This window comes from Salvelinus alpinus, chromosome 2, assembly GCF_045679555.1.
Source record: "Salvelinus alpinus chromosome 2, SLU_Salpinus.1, whole genome shotgun sequence".
NCBI lineage: Eukaryota > Metazoa > Chordata > Actinopteri > Salmoniformes > Salmonidae > Salvelinus > Salvelinus alpinus.
In genome coordinates, this window is record NC_092087.1 from 81,513,358 (window position 1) to 81,535,013 (window position 21,656).

The 21,656-nt window shown below is 44.4% G+C and overlaps 1 protein-coding gene across 1 annotated transcript in view; it reads right to left on the minus strand.

The window, feature by feature from the left end:
• LOC139567929 (adenylate cyclase type 9-like) overlaps positions 1-21,656 on the minus strand; it is an 83,386-nt gene that overhangs the window by 6,521 nt on the left and 55,209 nt on the right. The window contains exons 6-12 of the mRNA XM_071389543.1: positions 13,710-13,927; positions 13,264-13,544; positions 6,616-6,718; positions 3,774-3,982; positions 3,329-3,488; positions 2,107-2,255; positions 302-331 (exon numbers count right to left, since the gene is read on the minus strand). Coding sequence (XP_071245644.1) covers positions 302-331; positions 2,107-2,255; positions 3,329-3,488; positions 3,774-3,982; positions 6,616-6,718; positions 13,264-13,544; positions 13,710-13,927 — 1,150 coding nt within the window. The remainder of the gene's footprint in view (positions 1-301; positions 332-2,106; positions 2,256-3,328; positions 3,489-3,773; positions 3,983-6,615; positions 6,719-13,263; positions 13,545-13,709; positions 13,928-21,656) is intronic.

The window sequence follows — 21,656 nt, forward strand, 5'->3', positions numbered from 1 at the left end:
CTGGTCAAAAGTAGTGCACTAAGTAGGGAATAGGGTGCCTTTGAGATGCAGACATAGCCACTGACATTTAGCTGCTATGATTACACCAGCCATACTTCACAGTTTGAGAAAAGAGAGGAGAGGAGAGGGAGAAAAGAGAGTGAGAGAAGGAGAGAGAGTGAAGAGAAGAGAGAGGGAGAAAGAGAGAGAGAGATGGAAAGAGAAAGATAGAAAGACGTCCCCTCTTCTCTCCTTTCACCCCCGTCACCCTCCCAAATGTCACTCATCCATCAACATTCTGCATTTCCATGGCAACACTCACCCCATCGCTGGAGAACTGTCATTACTGGAGCTGCAAGACAGAGTGACTCCCGTCAGTTACACACACACACACACACACACACACACACACACACACACACACACACACACACACACACACACACACACACACACACACACACACACACACACACACACACACACACACACACACACACACACACTCACACACACACACACACACACACACACACACACGGCTGACTGATTCATATCAACCTCTTAGAATGACTCCCGTGAGTTAAACACAAGTGTGATAACACATTCCAACACACTCGCACACACACTCCAACACACTTACTCACACACACAACTTGGCTCACAACCAGATGAATATGAACATTTCCTAAGAGCCACTGGGAGAGAGAGGTATATTGTGTATTATTGTGCATATTGTGTATGTCATAAAATGCTGACTAACGGCTGACTGATGGCAAATAAACTGCAAGCTATACAATTTTTAAAAAATTATAGCTTAAAGTTTTAACATTATGACATAAGTTATAACATCTTCATAATGTTGTAAAGTTTCAAACGTTTCACCCCGCTACCCTCTAGAAGGCGGAGACAGTACAGGTGCATCAAAGCTGGGACCGAGAGACTGAAAAAAAGCTTTTTATCTCCAGGCCATCAGACTGTTAAACAGTCACCACTAGCTGGCCTCCGCCCAGTACCCTGCCCTGAACTTTAGTCACTGATACTAGCCGGATACCACCCGGTACTCTACCCTCCACCTTAGAGACTGCTGCCCTATGTACACAGTCATGGAACACTGTTAACATCCTGTTTTACCCACTTCATATGTATGTACTGTATTCTAGTTGATCATCCTATATAACTATTGCTGTACACACCTTTTCTATTCATATATTGTCCATAATGCCTATACACACAATCATATACAGTACCAGTCAAAGGTTTGGGCACACCTACTCATTCCAGGGTTTTTCTACATTGTAGACTATTTTCTACATTGTAGAATATGTCAAAACTATGAAATAACACATATGGTATCATGGGGTAACCAAAAAAAGTGTTAAACAAATCAAAATATATTTTATATTTGAGATTCTTCAAAGTAGCCACCCTTTGCCTTGATGACAGCTTTGCACACTCATGGCATTCTCTCAACCAGCTTCATGAGGCAGTCACCTGGAATGCATTTGTTAAAAGTTAATTTGTGGAATTTCTTTCCTTCTTAATGCGTTTGAGCCAATCATTAGTGTTGTGACAAGGTAGGGGTGGTAAATAGAAGATAGCCCTATTTTGTAAAAGACCAAGTCCATATTATGGCAAGAACAGCGCAAATAAACAAAGAGAAACGATAGTCCATCATTACTTTAAGACATGAAGGTCAGTCAATACGGAAAATTTCAAGAACCTATGATGAAACTGGCTCTCATGAGACCCGCCACAGGAAAGGAAGACCCAGAGTTACCTCTGCTGCAGAGAATAGTTCATTAGAGTTACCAGCCTCAAATAGTTCAAGTAACAGACACATCTCAACATCAACTGTTCAGAGGAGACTGCATGAATCAGGCCTTCATGGTCAAATTGCTGCAAAGAAAACACCACTAAAGGACACCAACCACAGACATGCGGATTGCTAATATTTATATATTTCTTAATTCCTTTCTTTTATTTTGGGGATTTGGGTGTAATGTTTTGTATTGTCAGGTATTACTGCACAACTGCGATAACATCTGCAAAATATGTGTACGCGAACATTTTAATTGGATTAAAGTTCTGAATGGGTCGTAAATATGTATAGGCTGCAGTACTCACCCTGTCCTGTTGAGGGGGCTGTGGAGCAGCACTAGTAGAGCCACACCAACAGCCGTGGCCAGGGCAGATCTCATCCAGAAACTCAGCTGGCAGAAGTTACAGTACTGGATGATGGCTATGGTCACTGCACAGCACAGGAACATGGTTACCTAGAGGGAGGACACACAACATTTGTTTGTGTAAACTGAAATTCCAATTTTCATCAATGCTTCTCTATGAGAAGAAATCGGGAATTGGAATTTCAGGTTATTTCCCAAATTGACTGAATTGAAATGGAACTTGACCCTGGTACACAAGAGTACTCACGCAATATATTACATATGGTAACATAAACATACTTCCCCACCAATACCCTCAACACACTCACACATGCCTTATGCACACCCGTGGCATGTGTGAACACACACCCACACACGCATCAGTAGTTGAATCCCCTGTACAGTAGTTAGTACAGACTTATGATGACAACTTAACACGTCTCTCTTCCATCCCTCCATCTCTCGCTCCATGCTTCCATCCCTCCCTTCTATCCCTCTCACACACATCTTCTCTTTCTCTGCCATATTATTCATCGCTCTCGTCCAGTCCATCCCTCTCTTTCATCCCTCCATCCACATCCCTCTCTCTCTCTGCAAGGTATCACCTCTGTGTGTGTGTGTGTGTGGGGGGGGGGGGGGGGGGATCCTTGCAAAACAAGATATCAAAACACACCAGCTTGACTTGTGAGCAGTCAAGACTTGGGTGCATCCCACATGACCCCCTATTCCCTATATAGTGCACTACCTTTTGACCAGAGCCCTATGGCAGCAGCTCCGGACTCAGAGTAAGGCTAGAGAAAACAATGTGCAGTGTGTAGTTAGCCTCTGCCCAAACTAGGACCTCTATCTCTTCCACATAAAGGATTTGATAAGAGGATAATGTCAATCATCTGTGTGCCAAGCTCCACAAGTATAGACCTCTCCATTGTCCATTGACTGTTTCTCTCTGAAACACTGGCACGTTCTAGTGGGCTCTACAACTGTGGACCAAGTATAACTCAATGCACTTGACACTTAGTCCCATACACTTGAGAACACCTATTATTGTAAATAGGTGTTGTTAGCAGTAATGCATTTGCCATCTGTCATCTAGACCAGCGTTCAAACCCCTTTTGACCATCCCTGACTAGAACCCCATGTCTACCAGTCTGCCCTCCTCCTTTACCCTCTCTATCTCTCCTTACCTGGATGGGCAGGTGGAGGCTGCAGGCGAGGTGTGAGAACACGGACACGGCAGGAAGTGAGACCAGCAAGGCCCCGATCACATGACGGGGGATCCAGCCTGACACCACCCTCAGCAAGGTCTGGGTACAGCTCAACACGTTGTCCAGGTAGAACGTCATACTGCAGGGGGCCAAGGAGGAGGAGGTGAGGAAAGAAGGGACAAGTAAATAGCAAAAAAGGACAACATTGTGATACACTGACTCACATCCCTATCAGTTCTCTCTCTCTCCCTCCCTCCCTCCCTCCCTCTCTCCCTCCCTCCCTCCCTCCCTCCCTCCCTCCCTCCCTCCCTCCCTTTCTAATTTCTCATTCCTCCATATAGCAACAGGGAGACCAACTCCAGCAGACACTTTTCACTTTACCCATCCTCTCTCCCTCCCACTATCTCCCCCCTCCATCCCTCACCGTATGGACAGCACCAGGGAGACCAGCTCTAACAGACCAGCAGCGGTAGCCAATCCCAGGACGGTTGCCGGAGGCGACTCCATGGTGACCATGGGAACCAGGAAGCAGGCCAAGGTGAGGGCGAGGAACACAGAGCAGGATAGGAGAACATCCAGGAAGGAGCTGAAGGTAGGGCTGGCGAAGGTCTGCACCGGGGCCTGGGTCTCCACCTGGAGGAGAGAGAGTAGTCAGACACATAGAGAGAAGGTCTGCACCGGGGCCTGGGTCTCCACCTGGAGGGGAGAGAGTAGTCAGAGACATAGAGAGAAGGTCTGCACTGGGGCCTGGGTCTCCACCTGGAGGAGAAAGAGTAGTCAGAGACATAGAGAGAAGGTCTGCACCGGGGCCTGGGTCTCCACCTGGAGGAGAGAGAGTAGTCAGAGACATAGAGAGAAGGTCTGTACCGGGGCCTGGGTCTCCACCTGGAGGGGAGAGAGTAGTCAGAGACATAGAGAAAAGGTCTGCACCGGGGCCTGGGTCTCCACCTGGAGGGGAGAGAGTAGTCAGAGACATAGAGAGAAGGTCTGCACCGGGACCTGGGTCTCCACCTGGAGGGGAGAGAGTAGTCAGAGACATAGAGAGAAGGTCTGCACTGGGACCTGGGTCTCCACCTGGAGGGGAGAGAGTAGTCAGAGACATAGAGAGAAGGTCTGCACCGGGACCTGGGTCTCCACCTGGAGGGGAGAGTAGTCAGAGACATAGAGAGAAGGTCTGCACCGGGGCCTGGGTCTCCACCTGGAGGGGAGAGAGTAGTCAGAGACATAGAGAGAAGGTCTGCACCGGGGCCTGGGTCTCCACCTGGAGGAGAGAGAGTAGTCAGACACATAGAGAGAAGGTCTGCACCGGGGCCTGGGTCTCCACCTGGAGGGGAGAGAGTAGTCAGAGACATAGAGAGAAGGTCTGCACTGGGGCCTGGGTCTCCACCTGGAGGAGAGAGAGTAGTCAGAGACATAGAGAGAAGGTCTGCACTGGGACCTGGGTCTCCACCTGGAGGAGAGAGAGTAGTCAGAGACATAGAGAGAAGGTCTGCACCGGGGCCTGGGTCTCCACCTGGAGGAGAGAGAGTAGTCAGAGACATAGAGAGAAGGTCTGCACTGGGGCCTGGGTCTCCACCTGGAGGGGAGAGAGTAGTCAGAGACATAGAGAAAAGGTCTGCACCGGGACCTGGGTCTCCACCTGGAGGAGAGAGAGTAGTCAGAGACATAGAGAGAAGGTCTGCACCGGGGCCTGGGTCTCCACCTGGAGGGGAGAGAGTAGTCAGAGACATAGAGAGAAGGTCTGCACCGGGGCCTGGGTCTCCACCTGGAGGGGAGAGAGTAGTCAGAGACATAGAGAGAAGGTCTGTACCGGGGCCTGGGTCTCCACCTGGAGGGGAGAGAGTAGTCAGAGACATAGAGAGAAGGTCTGTACCGGGGCCTGGGTCTCCACCTGGAGGGGAGAGAGTAGTCAGAGACATAGAGAGAAGGTCTGCACCGGGACCTGGGTCTCCACCTGGAGGGGACAGCGTAGTCAGAGACATAGAGAGAAGGAGAGGAGAAAGGAAGGGGAGAGGTGGTTAGACAGTTGGGATGAGAGGGGAACAACACAGGGACAGAGAGAGGAGATAAAGTCTGGGTTGGCGCTCCTCCTTGGGGTGTGCCGTGGCGGAGATCTTTGTGGGCTATACTCGGCCTTGTCTCAGGATGGTAAGTTGGTGGTTGAAGATATCCCTCTAGTGGTGTGGGGGCTGTGCTTTGGCAAAGTGGGTGGGGTTATATCCTTCCTGTTTGGCCCTGTCCGGGGTTATTATCGGATGGGGCCACAGTTCAGCCTCCTGATCCCTCCTGTCTCAGCCTCCAGTATTTATGCTGCAGTAGTTTATGTGTCGGGGGGCTAGGGTCAGTCTGTTATATCTGGAGTATTTCTCCTGTCTTATCCGGTGTCCTGTGTGGATTTAAGTATGCTCTCTCTAATTCTCTCTTTCTCTCTTTATTTCTTTCTCTCTCTGAGGACCTGAGCCCTAGGACCATGCCTCAGGACTACCTGGCATGATGACTCCTTGCTGTCCCCAGTCCACCTGGCCGTGCTGCTGCTCCAGTTTCAACTGTTCTGCCTGCGCCTATGGAACCCTGACCTGTTCACCGGACATGCTACCTGTCCCAGACCTGCTGTTTTCAACTCTCTAGAGACAGCAGAGAGCGGTAGAGATACTCTTAATGATCGGCTATGAAAAGCCAACTGACATTTACTTCTGAGGTGCTGACCTGTTGCACCCTCGACAACTACTGTGATTATTATTATTTGACCATGCTGGTCATTTATGAACATTTGAACATCTTGGCCATGTTCTGTTATAATCTCCACCCGGCACAGCCAGAAGAGGACTGGCCACCTCTCGTAGCCTGGTTCCTCTCTAGGTTTCTTCCTAGGTTTTGGCCTTTCTAGGGAGTTTTTCCTAGCCACCGTGCTTCTACACCTGCATTGCTTGCTGCTTGGGGTTTTAGGCTGGGTTTCTGTACAGCACTTTGCTATATCAGCTGATGGGCTATATAAATACATTTGATTTGATAAAGTTCAGATTACTACTACTATAATGTGGTCAAACTGTTAGAACTGAAATATCTTATATACACCAGCAGGGGGCTTTGTATGAACACGTGGTCAATACGGCTTTGACTGACACGGATTGAGGGTGTCTGTGTGTGTGTGTGTGTGTGTGTGTGTGTGTGTGTGTGTGTGTGTGTGTGTGTGTGTGTGTGTGTGTGTGTGTGTGTGTGTGTGTGTGTGTGTGTGTGTGTGTGTGTGTGTGTGTGTGTGTGTGTACCTCCTCCTGGTAGCTGATGCGGTAGGCTGTCTCCAGAGGTCTCTCCAGGAAGTTGAGGCTCAGCTTGTTGATGGGAGGCTTGAAGAAGTAGTCCTTCATCAGACTTGAAAGACAGGAGAATAGATTGAGGAAAAGACCGGTAGAGGGTTTCACGGTGGAATCCTAACTTGAACTCGACATCTGCATGCATGACTTGAGTCATCCATTGACATCTACGCATTATTTATGTGATCATCGAGGTTAAGTGCATCTCAAGCTGGGATTCCTCCCTTAGTGACTGACTTCAAATATATATGCTGTCAACACTAATCACCATAGCACTGTTGGTACTCCTAAACCACCCAAGCCATAGACTGTTCTCTCTGCTTCTGCACAGCAAGCGGTGCCGGTGTATCAAGTCTGACACCAACAGGCTCCTGAACAGCTTCTATCCCCAAGCCATAAGACTGCTAAATACCTAACAAATGTCTACACAGACCATCTGTCTATCTAAGTTGACCCTTTAGATATTTTTATTCTTGCACTGTCTCAATGCACACTCACTCACACTGACACGCTCAACACACACATCTATACTGACTCTATACACACACTCACTCACACTGACACGCTCAACACACACATCTATACTGTCTCAATGCACACTCACTCACACTGACACGCTCAACACACACATCTATACTGACTCAATGCACACTCACTCACACTGACACGCTCAACACACACATCTATACTGACTCTATACACACACTCACTCACACTGACACGCTCAACACACACATCTATACTGACTCAATGCACACTCACTCACACTGACACGCTCAACACACACATCTATACTGACTCAATGCACACTCACTCACACTGACACGCTCAACACACACATCTATACTGACTCTATACACACACTCACTCACACTGACACACTCAACACACACATCTATACTGTCTTAATGCACACTCACTCACACTGACACGCTCAACACACACATCTATACTGTCTTAATGCACACTCACTCACACTGACACGCTCAACACACACATCTATACTGTCTTAATGCACACTCACTCACACTGACACGCTCAACACACACATCTATACTGTCTCAATGCACACTCACTCACACTGACACACTCAACACACACATGACATGCACACACATCTAAACTGACTCTATAAACACACACACTCACATACAATCTTCATATACACTGCTGCTACTCTGTTAATCATATATCCTGATGCCTAGTCACCTTACCACTATACATATCTACCTCTATAGATCCAGTATCTCTGTACATTATAATATGGTACTGGAACTGACCCTGCACAGCTTCTTACTTTCTCCTGTCCTCTTTATTTCTTATTTTTATTTCTCCTGTGTGTTTGTTCAACCGTATGTTATTTTTGTTAGTACTACATTGATATTGATTAGTGCATTATTGGATTCAGAGTTAGGAAGAAAAATGCCTTTCACTTTAAACCTAAGGAAGGCTAATCCCTGATCTGCCAAGACATGCCCAGTTCTGCTACTAAATCAAATCACATGTTATTGGTCACATTCACATATTTAGAAGATGTTATTGTGGGTGTAGCAAAATGCTTGTGTTCCTAGCTCCAACAGTGCAGTAGTATCTAACAGCAGTGCAGTAGTATCTAACAGCAGTACAGTAGTATCTAACAACAGTGCAGTAGTATCTAACAGCAGTACAGTAGTATCTAACAACAGTGCAGTAGTATCTAACAGCAGTGCAGTAGTATCTAACAACAGTGCAGTAGTATCTAACAGCAGTGCAGTAGTATCTAACAACAGTGCAGTAGTATCTAACAGCAGTACAGTAGTATCTAACAACAGTGCAGTAGTATCTAACAGCAGTACAGTAGTATCTAACAACAGTGCAGTAGTATCTAACAGCAGTGCAGTAGTATCTAACAGCAGTGCAGTAGTATCTAACAGCAGTACAGTAGTAGCTAACAACAGTGCAGTAGTATCTAACAGCAGTGCAGTAGTAGATAACAGCAGTACAGTAGTATCTAACAGCAGTGCAGTAGTATCTAACAGCAGTGCAGTAGTATCTAACAGCAGTGCAGTAGTATCTAACAACAGTGCAGTAGTATCTAACAACAGTGCAGTAGTATCTAACAGCAGTGCAGTAGTATCTAACAGCAGTACAGTAGTAGCTAACAACAGTGCAGTAGTATCTAACAGCAGTGCAGTAGTAGCTAACAGCAGTACAGTAGTATCTAACAGCAGTGCAGTAGTATCTAACAGCAGTGCAGTAGTATCTAACAGCAGTACAGTAGTAGCTAACAGCAGTACAGTAGTATCTAACAGCAGTGCAGTAGTATCTAACAGCAGTTCAGTAGTATCTAACAGCAGTACAGTAGTAGCTAACAACAGTGCAGTAGTATCTAACAGCAGTGCAGTAGTATCTAACAGCAGTGCAGTAGTATCTAACAGCAGTGCAGTAGTATCTAACAGCAGTACAGTAGTAGCTAACAGCAGTACAGTAGTATCTAACAGCAGTGCAGTAGTATCTAACAGCAGTTCAGTAGTATCTAACAGCAGTACAGTAGTAGCTAACAACAGTGCAGTAGTATCTAACAGCAGTGCAGTAGTATCTAACAACAGTGCAGTAGTATCTAACAGCAGTGCAGTAGTATCTAACAGCAGTACAGTAGTAGCTAACAGCAGTACAGTAGTATCTAACAGCAGTGCAGTAGTATCTAACAGCAGTGCAGTAGTATCTAACAGCAGTACAGTAGTAGCTAACAACAGTGCAGTAGTATCTAACAGCAGTGCAGTAGTATCTAACAACAGTGCAGTAGTATCTAACAGCAGTGCAGTAGTATCTAAGAACAGTGCAGTAGTATCTAACAACAGTGCAGTAGTATCTAACAACAGTGCAGTAGTATCTAACAACAATGCAGTAGTAGCAAACAACAGTGCAGCAGTAACTAACAACAATGCAGTGGTATCTAACAACAGTGCAGTAGTATCTAACAGCAGTGCAGTAGTATCTAACAGCAGTGCAGTAGTATCTAAGAACAGTGCAGTAGTATCTAACAACAGTGCAGTAGTATCTAAGAACAGTGCAGTAGTATCTAACAACAGTGCAGTAGTATCTAACAACAATGCAGTAGTAGCTAACAACAGTGCAGCAGTAACTAACAACAATGCAGTAGTATCTAACAACAGTGCAGTAGTATCTAACAGCAGTGCAGTAGTATCTAACAGCAGTGCAGTAGTATCTAAGAGCAGTTCAGTAGTATCTAACAGCAGTGCAGTAGTATCTAACAGCAGTGCAGTAGTATCTAACAGCAGTGCAGTAGTATATAACAACAGTGCAGTAGTATCTAACAACAGTGCAGTAGTATCTAACAGCAGTGCAGTAGTATCTAAGAACAGTGCAGTAGTATCTAACAGCAGTGCAGTAGTATCTAAGAACAGTGCAGTAGTATCTAACAGCAGTGCAGTCGTATCTAACAGCAGTGCAGTAGTATCTAACAACAATGCAGTAGTATCTAACAACAGTGCAGTAGTATCTAAGAACAGTGCAGTAGTATCTAACAGCAGTGCAGTAGTATCTAACAGCAGTGCAGTAGTATCTAAGAACAGTGCAGTAGTATCTAACAGCAGTGCAGTAGTATCTAACAGCAGTGCAGTAGTATCTAACAGCAGTGCAGTAGTATATAACAGCAATGCAGTGATATCTAACAGCAGTGCAGTAGTATATAATAACAATGCAGTGGTATCTAACACCAGTGCAGTAGTATCTAACAGCAGTGCAGTAGTATCTAACAACAATGCAGTAGTATCTAACAACAGTGCAGTAGTATATAACAGCAGTGCAGTAGTATCTAACAGCAGTGCAGTAGTATCTAAGAACAGTGCAGTAGTATCTAACAGCAGTGCAGTAGTATCTAACAGCAGTGCAGTAGTATCTAACAGCAGTGCAGTAGTATCTAACAACAGTGCAGTAGTATCTAAGAACAGTGCAGTAGTATCTAACAGCAGTGCAGTAGTATCTAACAGCAGTGCAGTAGTATCTAAGAACAGTGCAGTAGTATCTAACAGCAGTGCAGTAGTATCTAACAGCAGTGCAGTAGTATATAACAGCAATGCAGTGATATCTAACAGCAGTGCAGTAGTATATAATAACAATGCAGTGGTATCTAACACCAGTGCAGTAGTATCTAACAGCAGTGCAGTAGTATCTAACAACAATGCAGTAGTATCTAACAACAGTGCAGTAGTATATAACAGCAGTGCAGTAGTATCTAACAGCAGTGCAGTAGTATCTAACAGCAGTGCAGTAGTATCTAACAGCAGTGCAGTAGTATCTAAGAAGAGTGCAGTAGTAGCTAACAACAGTGCAGTAGTATCTAACAACAGTGCAGTAGTATCTAACAACAATGCAGTAGTATCTAACAGCAATACAGTGATATCTAACAGCAGTGCAGTAGTATATAATAACAATGCAGTGGTATCTAACACCAGTGCAGTAGTATCTAACAGCAGTGCAGTAGTATCTAACAACAATGCAGTAGTATCTAACAACAGTGCAGTAGTATATAACAGCAGTGCAGTAGTATCTAACAGCAGTGCAGTAGTATCTAACAACAATGCAGTAGTAGCTAACAACAGTGCAGTAGTAGCTAACAACAATGTAGTGGTATCTAACAGCAGTGCAGTAGTATCTAACAGCAGTGCAGTAGTATCTAACAGCAGTGCAGTAGTATCTAACAACAATGCAGTAGTATCTAACAACAGTGCAGTAGTATCTAACAACAGTGCAGTAGTATCTAACAACAATGCAGTAGTATCTAACAGCAGTGCAGTAGTATCTAACAACAGTGCAGTAGTATCTAACAGCAGTGCAGTAATATCTAACAACAGTGCAGTAGTAGCTAACAACAATGTAGTGGTATCTAACAGCAGTGCAGTAGTATCTAACAGCAGTGCAGTAGTATCTAACAACAATGCAGTAGTATCTAACAACAGTGCAGTAGTATCTAACAACAGTGCAGTAGTATCTAACAGCAATGCAGTAGTATCTAACAGCAGTACAGTAGTATCTAAGAACAGTGCAGTAGTATCTAACAGCAGTGCAGTAATATCTAACAACAGTGCAGTAGTAGCTAACAACAATGTAGTGGTATCTAACAGCAGTGCAGTAGTATCTAACAGCAGTGCAGTAGTATCTAACAACAATGCAGTAGTATCTAACAACAGTGCAGTAGTATCTAACACCAATGCAGTAGTATCTAACAACAGTGCAGTAGTATCTAACAACACAGTAGTATCTAACAGCAGTGCAGTAGTATCTAACAACAGTGCAGTAGTATCTAACAGCAGTGCAGTAGTATCTAAGAAGAGTGCAGTAGTAGCTAACAACAGTGCAGTAGTATCTAACAGCAGTGCAGTAGTATCTAACAACAGTGCAGTAGTATCTAACAGCAGTGCAGTAGTATCTAACAACAGTGCAGTAGTATCTAACAACAGTGCAGTAGTATCTAACAGCAGTGCAGTAGTATCTAACAACAGTGCAGTAGTATCTAACAGCAGTGCAGTAGTATCTAACAACAGTGCAGTAGTATCTAACAACAGTGCAGTAGTATCTAACAACAATGCAGTAGTATCTAACAACAGTGCAGTAGTATCTAACAACAGTGCAGTTGTATCTAACAGCAGTGCAGTAGTATCTAACAACAGTGCAGTAGTAGCTAGCAACAATGTAGTGGTATCTAACAGCAGTGCAGTAGTATCTAACAGCAGTGCAGTAGTATCTAACAACAATGCAGTAGTATCTAACAACAGTGCAGTAGTATCTAACACCAATGCAGTAGTATCTAACAACAGTGCAGTAGTATCTAACAACACAGTAGTATCTAACAGCAGTGCAGTAGTATCTAACAACAGTGCAGTAGTATCTAACAGCAGTGCAGTAGTATCTAAGAAGAGTGCAGTAGTAGCTAACAACAGTGCAGTAGTATCTAACAGCAGTGCAGTAGTATCTAACAACAGTGCAGTAGTATCTAACAGCAGTGCAGTAGTATCTAACAACAGTGCAGTAGTATCTAACAACAGTGCAGTAGTATCTAACAGCAGTGCAGTAGTATCTAAGAACAGTGCAGTAGTAACTAACAGTGCAGTAGTAGCTAACAACAATGCAGTAGTATCTAAGAACAGTGCAGTAGTATCTAACAGCAGTGCAGTAGTATCTAACAACAGTGCAGTAGTATCTAACAGCAGTGCAGTAGTATCTAACAGCAGTGCAGTAGTATCTAAGAACAGTGCAGTAGTAGCTAACAGTGCAGTAGTATATAAGAACAATTCAGTAGTATCTAAGAACAGTGCAGTAGTAGCTAACAACAGTGCAGTAGTAGCTAACAACAGTGCAGTAGTATCTAACAACAGTGCAGTAGTAAATAACAACTAGTCCTATCAACTAGTCCAGGGTCAGCTTTAGACCGTCAATCACTCCACTAAAGCCACCTACTATCTCCCAACTTTAATATGCCCCTCTACACTGGTTCAGGGTCAGGATTTATGACTGAACTCTGGTCTAGGTTATTTAGATGTACTGAACTCAAAACAGTTCATAAGTAAAGCCAAAAGCCACCATAGTCCCTCCGGTCCTCACCTGTCCTCCTTGATGACATCAACAAAATGGACGTCACTCTTCTCCCTGAAGTTCTTGGAGCGTAGCGGGATGAGGGCGGAGTGGTCCATGCCTGTGCCCCCCGGTCCCGCCCCTCCTGGACCCCCCATACCGAGGCTGGTACCCGTCCCTGTGCCCGTACTGGTCTTCTTTTCTTTCTCCTGGAGCATGTCACATAGAGAGCTCTGGCTGGCCATCACCGAGTCCTCCAGTGGAGGACTGAGAATGCCATTCAGAGCCCTGGGGCTGCAGCCTGGAGTAAACTACAGAAGAAGAAGGAGAGAGAGGGATGTGTGTTAGACAAGTGTGTGGTGCAGGTGTGTGTTATTAGTAGGTGTGTGGTAAGCTACGTTGGCACAGGAGTGTGTTGTCAGTGTGTGTGTATATGTGGATGTGTCCTTGCATGCCAGCATAGGCGTGTGATCTACCTTGGCGCTGTTAGTCTTATGTTCATCCTGGCATCCATTGAGTCCGGCCCCCTCCTCTGTCTGCTCCCCATTCACAGTGCAGGACACACAGAGGGCAGCAGCCCCCCCAGGCACGAGGGCAGAGGTGTGGGGGCGAGGGCACGGGGTCAGGATGTCCTGAGAACAACCACACTGAGCATGCTCTATCTTCCTCCCTGAGATCAGGTAGGTCTTCATCCCTGCAGAGGGGAAACACACACAGGTGTTAAAACACAAGAACACACACTTAACAATACACAGACAACCACCATAACACACACACACAATCAACCCAGCAGTTGCACTGTGCAGTCCGACAGTCAGACAGTTAGTTAGTCAGTCAGTCAGTGATTCAGACCTGCCGACAGTCAGTCAGTCAGTCAGTCAGTCAGACCTGTGGACAGACAGTCAGTCAGTCAGTGATTCAGACCTGCCAACAGTCAGTCAGTCAGTCACTCAGACATGCAGACAGACAGTCAGTCAGTCAGTCAGTCAGTCACTCAGACATGCAGTCAGTCAGTCAGTCAGTCAGTGATTCAGACCTGCAGTCAGTCAGTCAGTCAGTCAGTGATTCAGACCTGCAGACAGTCAGTCAGTCAGTCGGTCAGTCAGTGATTCATACCTGCAGTCAGTCAGTCAGTGATTCAGACCTGCAGACAGTCAGTGATTCAGTGATTCAGACCTGCAGACAGTCAGTCAGTCAGTGATTCAGACCTGCAGACAGTCAGTCAGTCAGTCAGTCAGTGATTCAGACCTGCAGACAGTCAGTCAGTCAGTCAGTCAGTCAGTGATTCAGACCTGCAGACAGTCAGTCAGTCAGTGATTCAGACCTGCAGACAGTCAGTCAGTCAGTGATTCAGACCTGCAGACAGTCAGTCAGTCAGTCAGTGATTCAGACCTGCAGACAGTCAGTCAGTCAGTCAGTCAGTGATTCAGACAGACAGTCAGTCAGTGATTCAGACCTGCAGTCAGTCAGTCAGTCAGACCTGCAGACATACAGTCAGTCAGTGATTCAGACCTGCAGACAGTCAGTCAGTCAGTCAGTCAGTGATTCAGACCTGCAGTCAGTCAGTCAGCCAGTCAGTGATTCAGACCTGCAGACAGTCAGTCAGTCAGTCAGTCAGTCAGTCAGTCAGTCAGTGATTCAGACCTGCAGTCAGTCAGTCAGTCAGTCAGTGATTCAGACCTGCAGTCAGTCAGTCAGTCAGTCAGTGATTCAGACCTGCAGACAGTCAGTGATTCAGTGATTCAGACCTGCAGACAGTCAGTCAGTCAGTGATTCAGACCTGCAGACAGTCAGTCAGTCAGTCAGACCTGCAGTCAGTCAGTCAGTCAGTGATTCAGACCTGCAGACAGTCAGTCAGTCAGTCAGTCAGTGATTCAGACCTGCAGTCAGTCAGTCAGCCAGTCAGTGATTCAGACCTGCAGTCAGTCAGTCAGTCAGTCAATGATTCAGACCTGCAGACAGTCAGTGATTCAGTGATTCAGACCTGCAGACAGTCAGTCAGTCAGTGATTCAGACCTGCAGACAGTCAGTCAGTCAGTGATTCAGACCTGCAGACAGTCAGTCAGTCAGTCAGTCAGTCAGTGTCAGTGATTCAGACCTGCAGACAGTCAGTCAGACCTGCCGACAGACAGACAGAGACAGTAATATAAGCTGTGGTGTATCACAGTGTGTTTGCACAACACCAGAGACTGTAGTGGCGGAGTTAAATGGCAATTCTACCACTTTTCATTATCGCCAGCACAATACCAGTGTATATGGGAAAAAAGTTATATCTGATGACATCATCAAAAGAAAAAAAACGTCACAGAGAAGCATGAGGACCTTTCTTCTTATTTAACCACAGATCATTGAAACGTGCCATTTTCACATATGTAGAGACACTGATATGGTGCTGGAGATAATGAATATGAGGTTGAAAAGTGGCGGAATTGCCATTTAAAGGAAAGATTCACCTATTTTGAATGTTATGTAGTTTTTGTGCAGCTCTGAATGATGTCTTATCGATTACAGGGGCCATTTCATGTTTTCCTGTGTATCTGAGCTATTGCCGTTCAAGCTGGCAGAAATACAACTGGCATGATGAGTTTTGTAACATAGTCATCTTTCCTTTAACAATGCTGTGGGGCAAACAAGGAAATACACAAACACTGGAGTACTAGAAGTGGCCAACGGCCAGCCGGTATCAGCCTGTTCAAACACGCTAAAGCTAGTTGGGCTAGATAAAGGTATCATAGTCCATATACAGCTAATACTAACAAGGCTAGCGCTCATAATTTTAAACATGGCTAATGCTAGGCAAGTTCAAAAAGAGCTTATACTAAGAGCTTATACTAACTAGGCTAGCAAGTGCGCTCACAGTTCAAACACAATGCTAGAATAGGTTAGCTAACTGCTCTCACAGTTCAAAATGAAATGCTAGCCAGGCTAGATTGATGTCTCACAATTCAAACACAGCCAATAATAGGCTAGGTTAGCTAGTGCTCTCATTGTTCAACATTACTGATGCTAGCTAGGCTAGCTCTCATAATCAAAACACAGTGGAAGCTCAGGGGATTGTAAGCAAATAGGAAAACTGTAAAACAAATTTTAATAAAAAAAATCTTTCTAGGAACTAGTTCCCTGTTCCTGCACTAATGCAAAAGTTCTCTGAATATGTTTTTATGAAAAAAGCGTTTGTCTGTGAATATGTTTCAGATAAACACACATAAAATATGTATCTAGCTACGTGTGATGTGTCAGCCTTTGCTGTGAGTGTATTTGATCTGTATATTAGTAAGCTCATGTATAAGTGTGTGTGTACGTCAGTTTGTACGTATGAGTTTGTGTGTGTGTGAGCGCGTCAGTCTGTATGTATGAGTTTGTGTGTGTGTGAGCACGTCAGTCTGTATGTATGAGTTTGTGTGTGTGTGAGCACGTCAGTCTGTATGTATGAGTTTGTGTGTGTTTGCACTAGCTCTTTACTGAGTGAGTCACACACTCATATTGTGCTTCTCTGTTTCTCTCACGTGTCTTTTAGAATCACCATGGCTGAGGGCCCATTCACCTCTTCTGTCTTTAAGTTTCTCTCTCCTCCCTTCATCACTCACTTTCCTCCATCACTATCTATCTCTTCCCTCTATCTTTCTTTACTCTATCTTTCTCTACTCCATCTTTCTCTCTCTCTCTCCTTCCCTCCTTCTTTTCACTCTACCACTCCATTGGCAGACACACCACCATAAGAAGAAGTGCTCTTATCTCATTTCCCGGTCTCTCTAACTCAATTCAATTCAAGGGGCTTTATTGGCATGGGAAACATATGTTAACATTGCCAAAGCAAGTGAAGTAGATAATATACAAAAGTGAAATTAACAATAAAAATGAACAGTAAGCATTACACTCACAGAAGTTCCAAAAGAATAAAGACATTACAAATGTCATATTATGTATATATACAGTGTTGTAACAATGTGCAAATGGTTGAAGTACAAAAGGGAACTCTCTCTCTCTACACCTCTCTCATGCATCTCTCTCTCACACCTCTCTGATTCAGAGGGGTTGGGGCTCCCGAGTGGCGCAGCATTCTAAGGCACTGCATCTCAGTGCTAGAGGGATCCCTACAGACCCTGATTCGATTCCAGGCTGTATCACAACCGGCCGTGATTGGGAGTCCCATAGGGCGGCACACAATTGGCCCAGCGTCGTCCGTGTTAGGGTTTGGCCGCTGTAGGCCATCATTGTAAATAAGAATTTGTTCTTAACTTCTTGCAACTATAGGGGGTGCTGTTCCGCATTAGCATTTTTTGGTCTCCAAATTAAACTGCCTCGTGCTCAATTCTTGATCGTACAATATGCATATTATTGTTATTATTGGATAGAAAACACTTTCTAGTTTCTATAGCCGTTGGAATTTTGTCTCTGAGTGGTACAGAACTACTTCTACATCACTTTTCCTGACAGGGAGTCAGATTTCAGAAATTTTTACCCCTGATCTGGGATCGGTTTTAAGGTGCCAGTAGATGCTATAGAGAAACCGACACTGCCTACGTCTTCCTCTGGGTGTCAGTACGTCATCACGTTTTGAATGGAGTCGATTGCGCAATCAGAGCCACTATAAAACACGAAAACGTGCAAGTACCGCTCTCTTCCTGCATGCGTTATGCGCAAAATGGACATCAGACCTGCCTCCTTCCAAATGGTTGTTTAGAGAGTGATATTTCTCCGGTCATGTTTTTAGTCGTTATAGTTGTTAAAAACATCATAATGTAGTTAATTTGAACCGTTTTATAGCAATTTATATCCGTTTAGTGCGATTTTGAGGAATTTCTTTGTCGTGCACTTTGAAGCTTTGGGCACGTTTCGGGGTCTCGGTCGATGTTAGTGGACATTTCGAAGGACAGAGGACATCTATCGACCAAAAGAAGCTTGGACCCAAGAAAGGATACATTGCCCAAGAATCTGATGGAAAATCACCTCATAGTAAGGAATATTTAATATGATAAATCGTGTTTCTGTCGATAAATGTTAAACGTTTATGTCGCCATCTTGTTTGCTATAGCTTCGCTTGGCGCAACCTGTATTGAAAAGTAAGGATAATTTAAAAAATGTAAATCAGCGATTGCATTAAGAACTAATTTGTCTTTCGATTCCTGTCAACCCTGTATTTTTTAGTCAAGTATATGATTAGCTTTCGAATAAACTAGATCACTCTGAAAGATGACGTCAAACATTTTGAGGCTTGATTTCCTAGTATTTTCATTGTGTAACCACGGTTTTGTATGGCTAAATATGCACATTTTCGAACAAACTGTATATGTATGTTGTAAAATGATGTTACAGGAGTGTCATCGGAAGAATTCTGAGAAGGTTAGTGAAAAAATTAATATATTTTGGCGATGATTACGTTATAGCTCTCTTTGGCTTGAATCGATGCTCTGGTAACGTTTTCACATGTGGTATGCTAACTTATCGATTTATTGTGTTTTCGCTGTAAAACGCTTAGAAAATCTGAAATATTGTCTGGAATCACAAGATCTGGGTCTTTCCATTGCTATGCTTTGTCTATTCTTATGAAATGTTTTATGATGAGTAAATTGGTCATACACGTTGCTCTCTATAGTAATTCTAGTCGTCTTGTGATGGTCGGTGCAATTGTAAACTGTGATTTCTACCTGAAATATGCACTTTTTTCTAACAAAACCTATCCTATACCATAAATATGTTATCAGACTGTCATCTGATGAGGTTTTTTATAGGTTATTGGCTATCAATATCTTAGTTTAGCCGAATTGGTGATAGCTACTGGTGGAGAGAAAAAATGGTGGACAAAGAAATTGTGTATTTTGCTAACGTGTTTAGCTAATAGATTTACATATTTTGTCTTCCCTGTAAAACATTTTAAAAATCTGAAATGGTGGCTTTATTCACAAGATCTGTATCTTTCATCTGGTGTCTTGGACTTGTGATTTAATGATATTTAGATGCTACTATCTACTTGTGAAGCTATGCTAGCTATGCTAATCAGTGTGTGGGGGGGTGGGGGGTGATCCCGGACCCGGGTTGGTGACTCGTGAGAATTAACTGACTTGCCTGGTTAAATAAAAAAATAAATGCGGAAGACATTTCAGTTGAATGCATTCAGTTGTACAACTGACTAGGTATCTCCCTTTCCTCTCTATCTCCCTCACTCTCTCCACCCCTCAAATCAGTTCATGAGAACCAAAACCCACCAGACTCTATCTCTCCTCTCTCTCTCTATTCTGTTGCCAGATCAGTCACTGTCACTGGTGTCACTGTGAACAACATACCTAATATAGTAATCTATTCTATTCTAGCCTGTCTGGGTCTCCCTGGCTGTCCCTGGGTGTGTGTGGGTGTGTGTGTGTGCACGCTCAGAGTTGTGGTCCCGTAGCTGGATTTAATAGGAGCCTACCGGGCCATTACCTACTGTCTGTCTGTCTGTCTGTCTCTGCATGTCTGTCTGTCTGTCTCTGCATGTATGTGTCTGTCTGTCTCTGCATGTATGTGTCTGTCTGTCTCTGCATGTATGTGTCTGTCTGTCTCTGCATGTATGTGTCTGTCTGTCTCTGCATGTCTGTCTGTCTGTCTCTGCATGTCTGTCTGTCTGTCTCTGCGTGTCTGTCTGTCTGTCTCTTCATGTGTGTGTCTGTCTGTCTGTCTCTGCATGTATGTGTCTGTCTGTCTGTCTCTGCATGTATGTGTCTGTCTGTCTGTCTCTGCATGTATGTGTCTGTCTGTCTCTGCATGTATGTGTCTATGTGTGTGTGTGTGTGTGTGTGTGTGTGTGTGTGTGTGTGTGTGTGTGTGTGTGTGTGTGTGTGTGTGTGTGTGTGTGTGTGTGTGTGTGTGTGTGTGTGTGTGTGTGTGTGTGTGCGCGTGCGTGTGGGCTAGTGAACAGGGACAGGGGGGAAGGACACTACAGTGTGAGAAACAGCAAGAGGAAGTGAATGGAAAGTTGTATAACAGCACACACTCTCTTACAGTGGTCTTGTTACCAACTGTCTATGTTTACTGAGGCAGGACATGGGAATCAGAGACGAGTGGATTTTATCAAAACAATGTACTGCAAGAAAAGGGAGTGTGTGTGCAAGAGTGCGAGAGAGAGAGAAAGAAAGAAAGAGGGAGAGAGAGAGAGAAAGAGAGAAAGGAAAGGAGAGAGTGTAGAGTGAAAGAGAGACAAAATGAGAGAGGAAAGAGAGAAGAGTGTGTATTTATGTCTGTGTTTGTTTGTGTGTGAGAGATGATAGAACCAAGGAGGGCCTACAGCAGCACCTAGATCTTCTGCCAGACCTGAGCCCTGACAGTAAATCTCAGTAAGACCAAAATAATGGTGTTCCAAAAAAGGTCCAGTCGCCAGGACTACAAATACAAATTCCATCTAGACACCGTTGCCCTAGAACACACAAGAAACGATACATACCTTGGCCTAAACATCAGCGCCACAGGTAACTTCCACAAAGCTGTGAACGATCTGAGAGATAAGGCAAGAAGGGCATTCTATGCCATCAAAAGGAACATAAAATTTGACATACCAATTAGGATCTGGATAAAAAATACTTGAATCAGTTATAGAAGCCATTGCCCTTTATGGTTGTAAGGTCTGGGGTCCGCTCACAAACCAAGAATTCACAAAATGGGACAAACACCAAATTGAGACTGCATGCAGAATTCTGCAAAAAATATCCTCCGTGTACAACATAAAACACCAAATAATGCATGCGGAGCAGAATTAGGCCGATACCCGCCAAATATCAAAATCCAGAAAAGAGACGTTAAATTCTACAACCACCTAAAAGGAAGCGATTCCCAAACCTTCCATAACAAAGCCATCACCTACAGAGAGATGAACCTGGAGAAGAGTCCCCTAAGCAAGCTGGTCCTGGGGCTCTGTTCATAAACACAAACAGAACCCACAGAGCCCCAGGACAGCAACACAATTAGACCCAACCAAATCATGAGAAAACAAAAAGATCATTATTTCCAATGTGTCAAGTAATTAACAAAACACAGAGCAAACTAGAATGCTATTTGGCCCTAAACAGAGAGTACACAGTGGCAGAATACCTGACTACTGGGACTGACCTAAAATTAAGGAAACCTTTGACTATGTACAGACTCAGTGAGCATTGCCTTGCTATTGAGAAAGGCCGCCGTAGGCAGACATGGCTCTCAAGAGAAGACAGGCTATGTGCACACTGCCCACAAAATGAGGTGGAAACTGAGCTGCACTTCCTAAACTCCTGCCATATGTATGACCATATTAGAGACACATATTTCCCTCAGATTACACAGATCCACAAAGAATTCGAAAACAAACCCGATTATGATAAACTCCCATATCTACTGGGTGAAATACCACAGTGTGCATCACAGCAGCAAGATTTGTGACCTGTTGCCACAAGAAAAGGGCAGCCAGTGAAGAACAA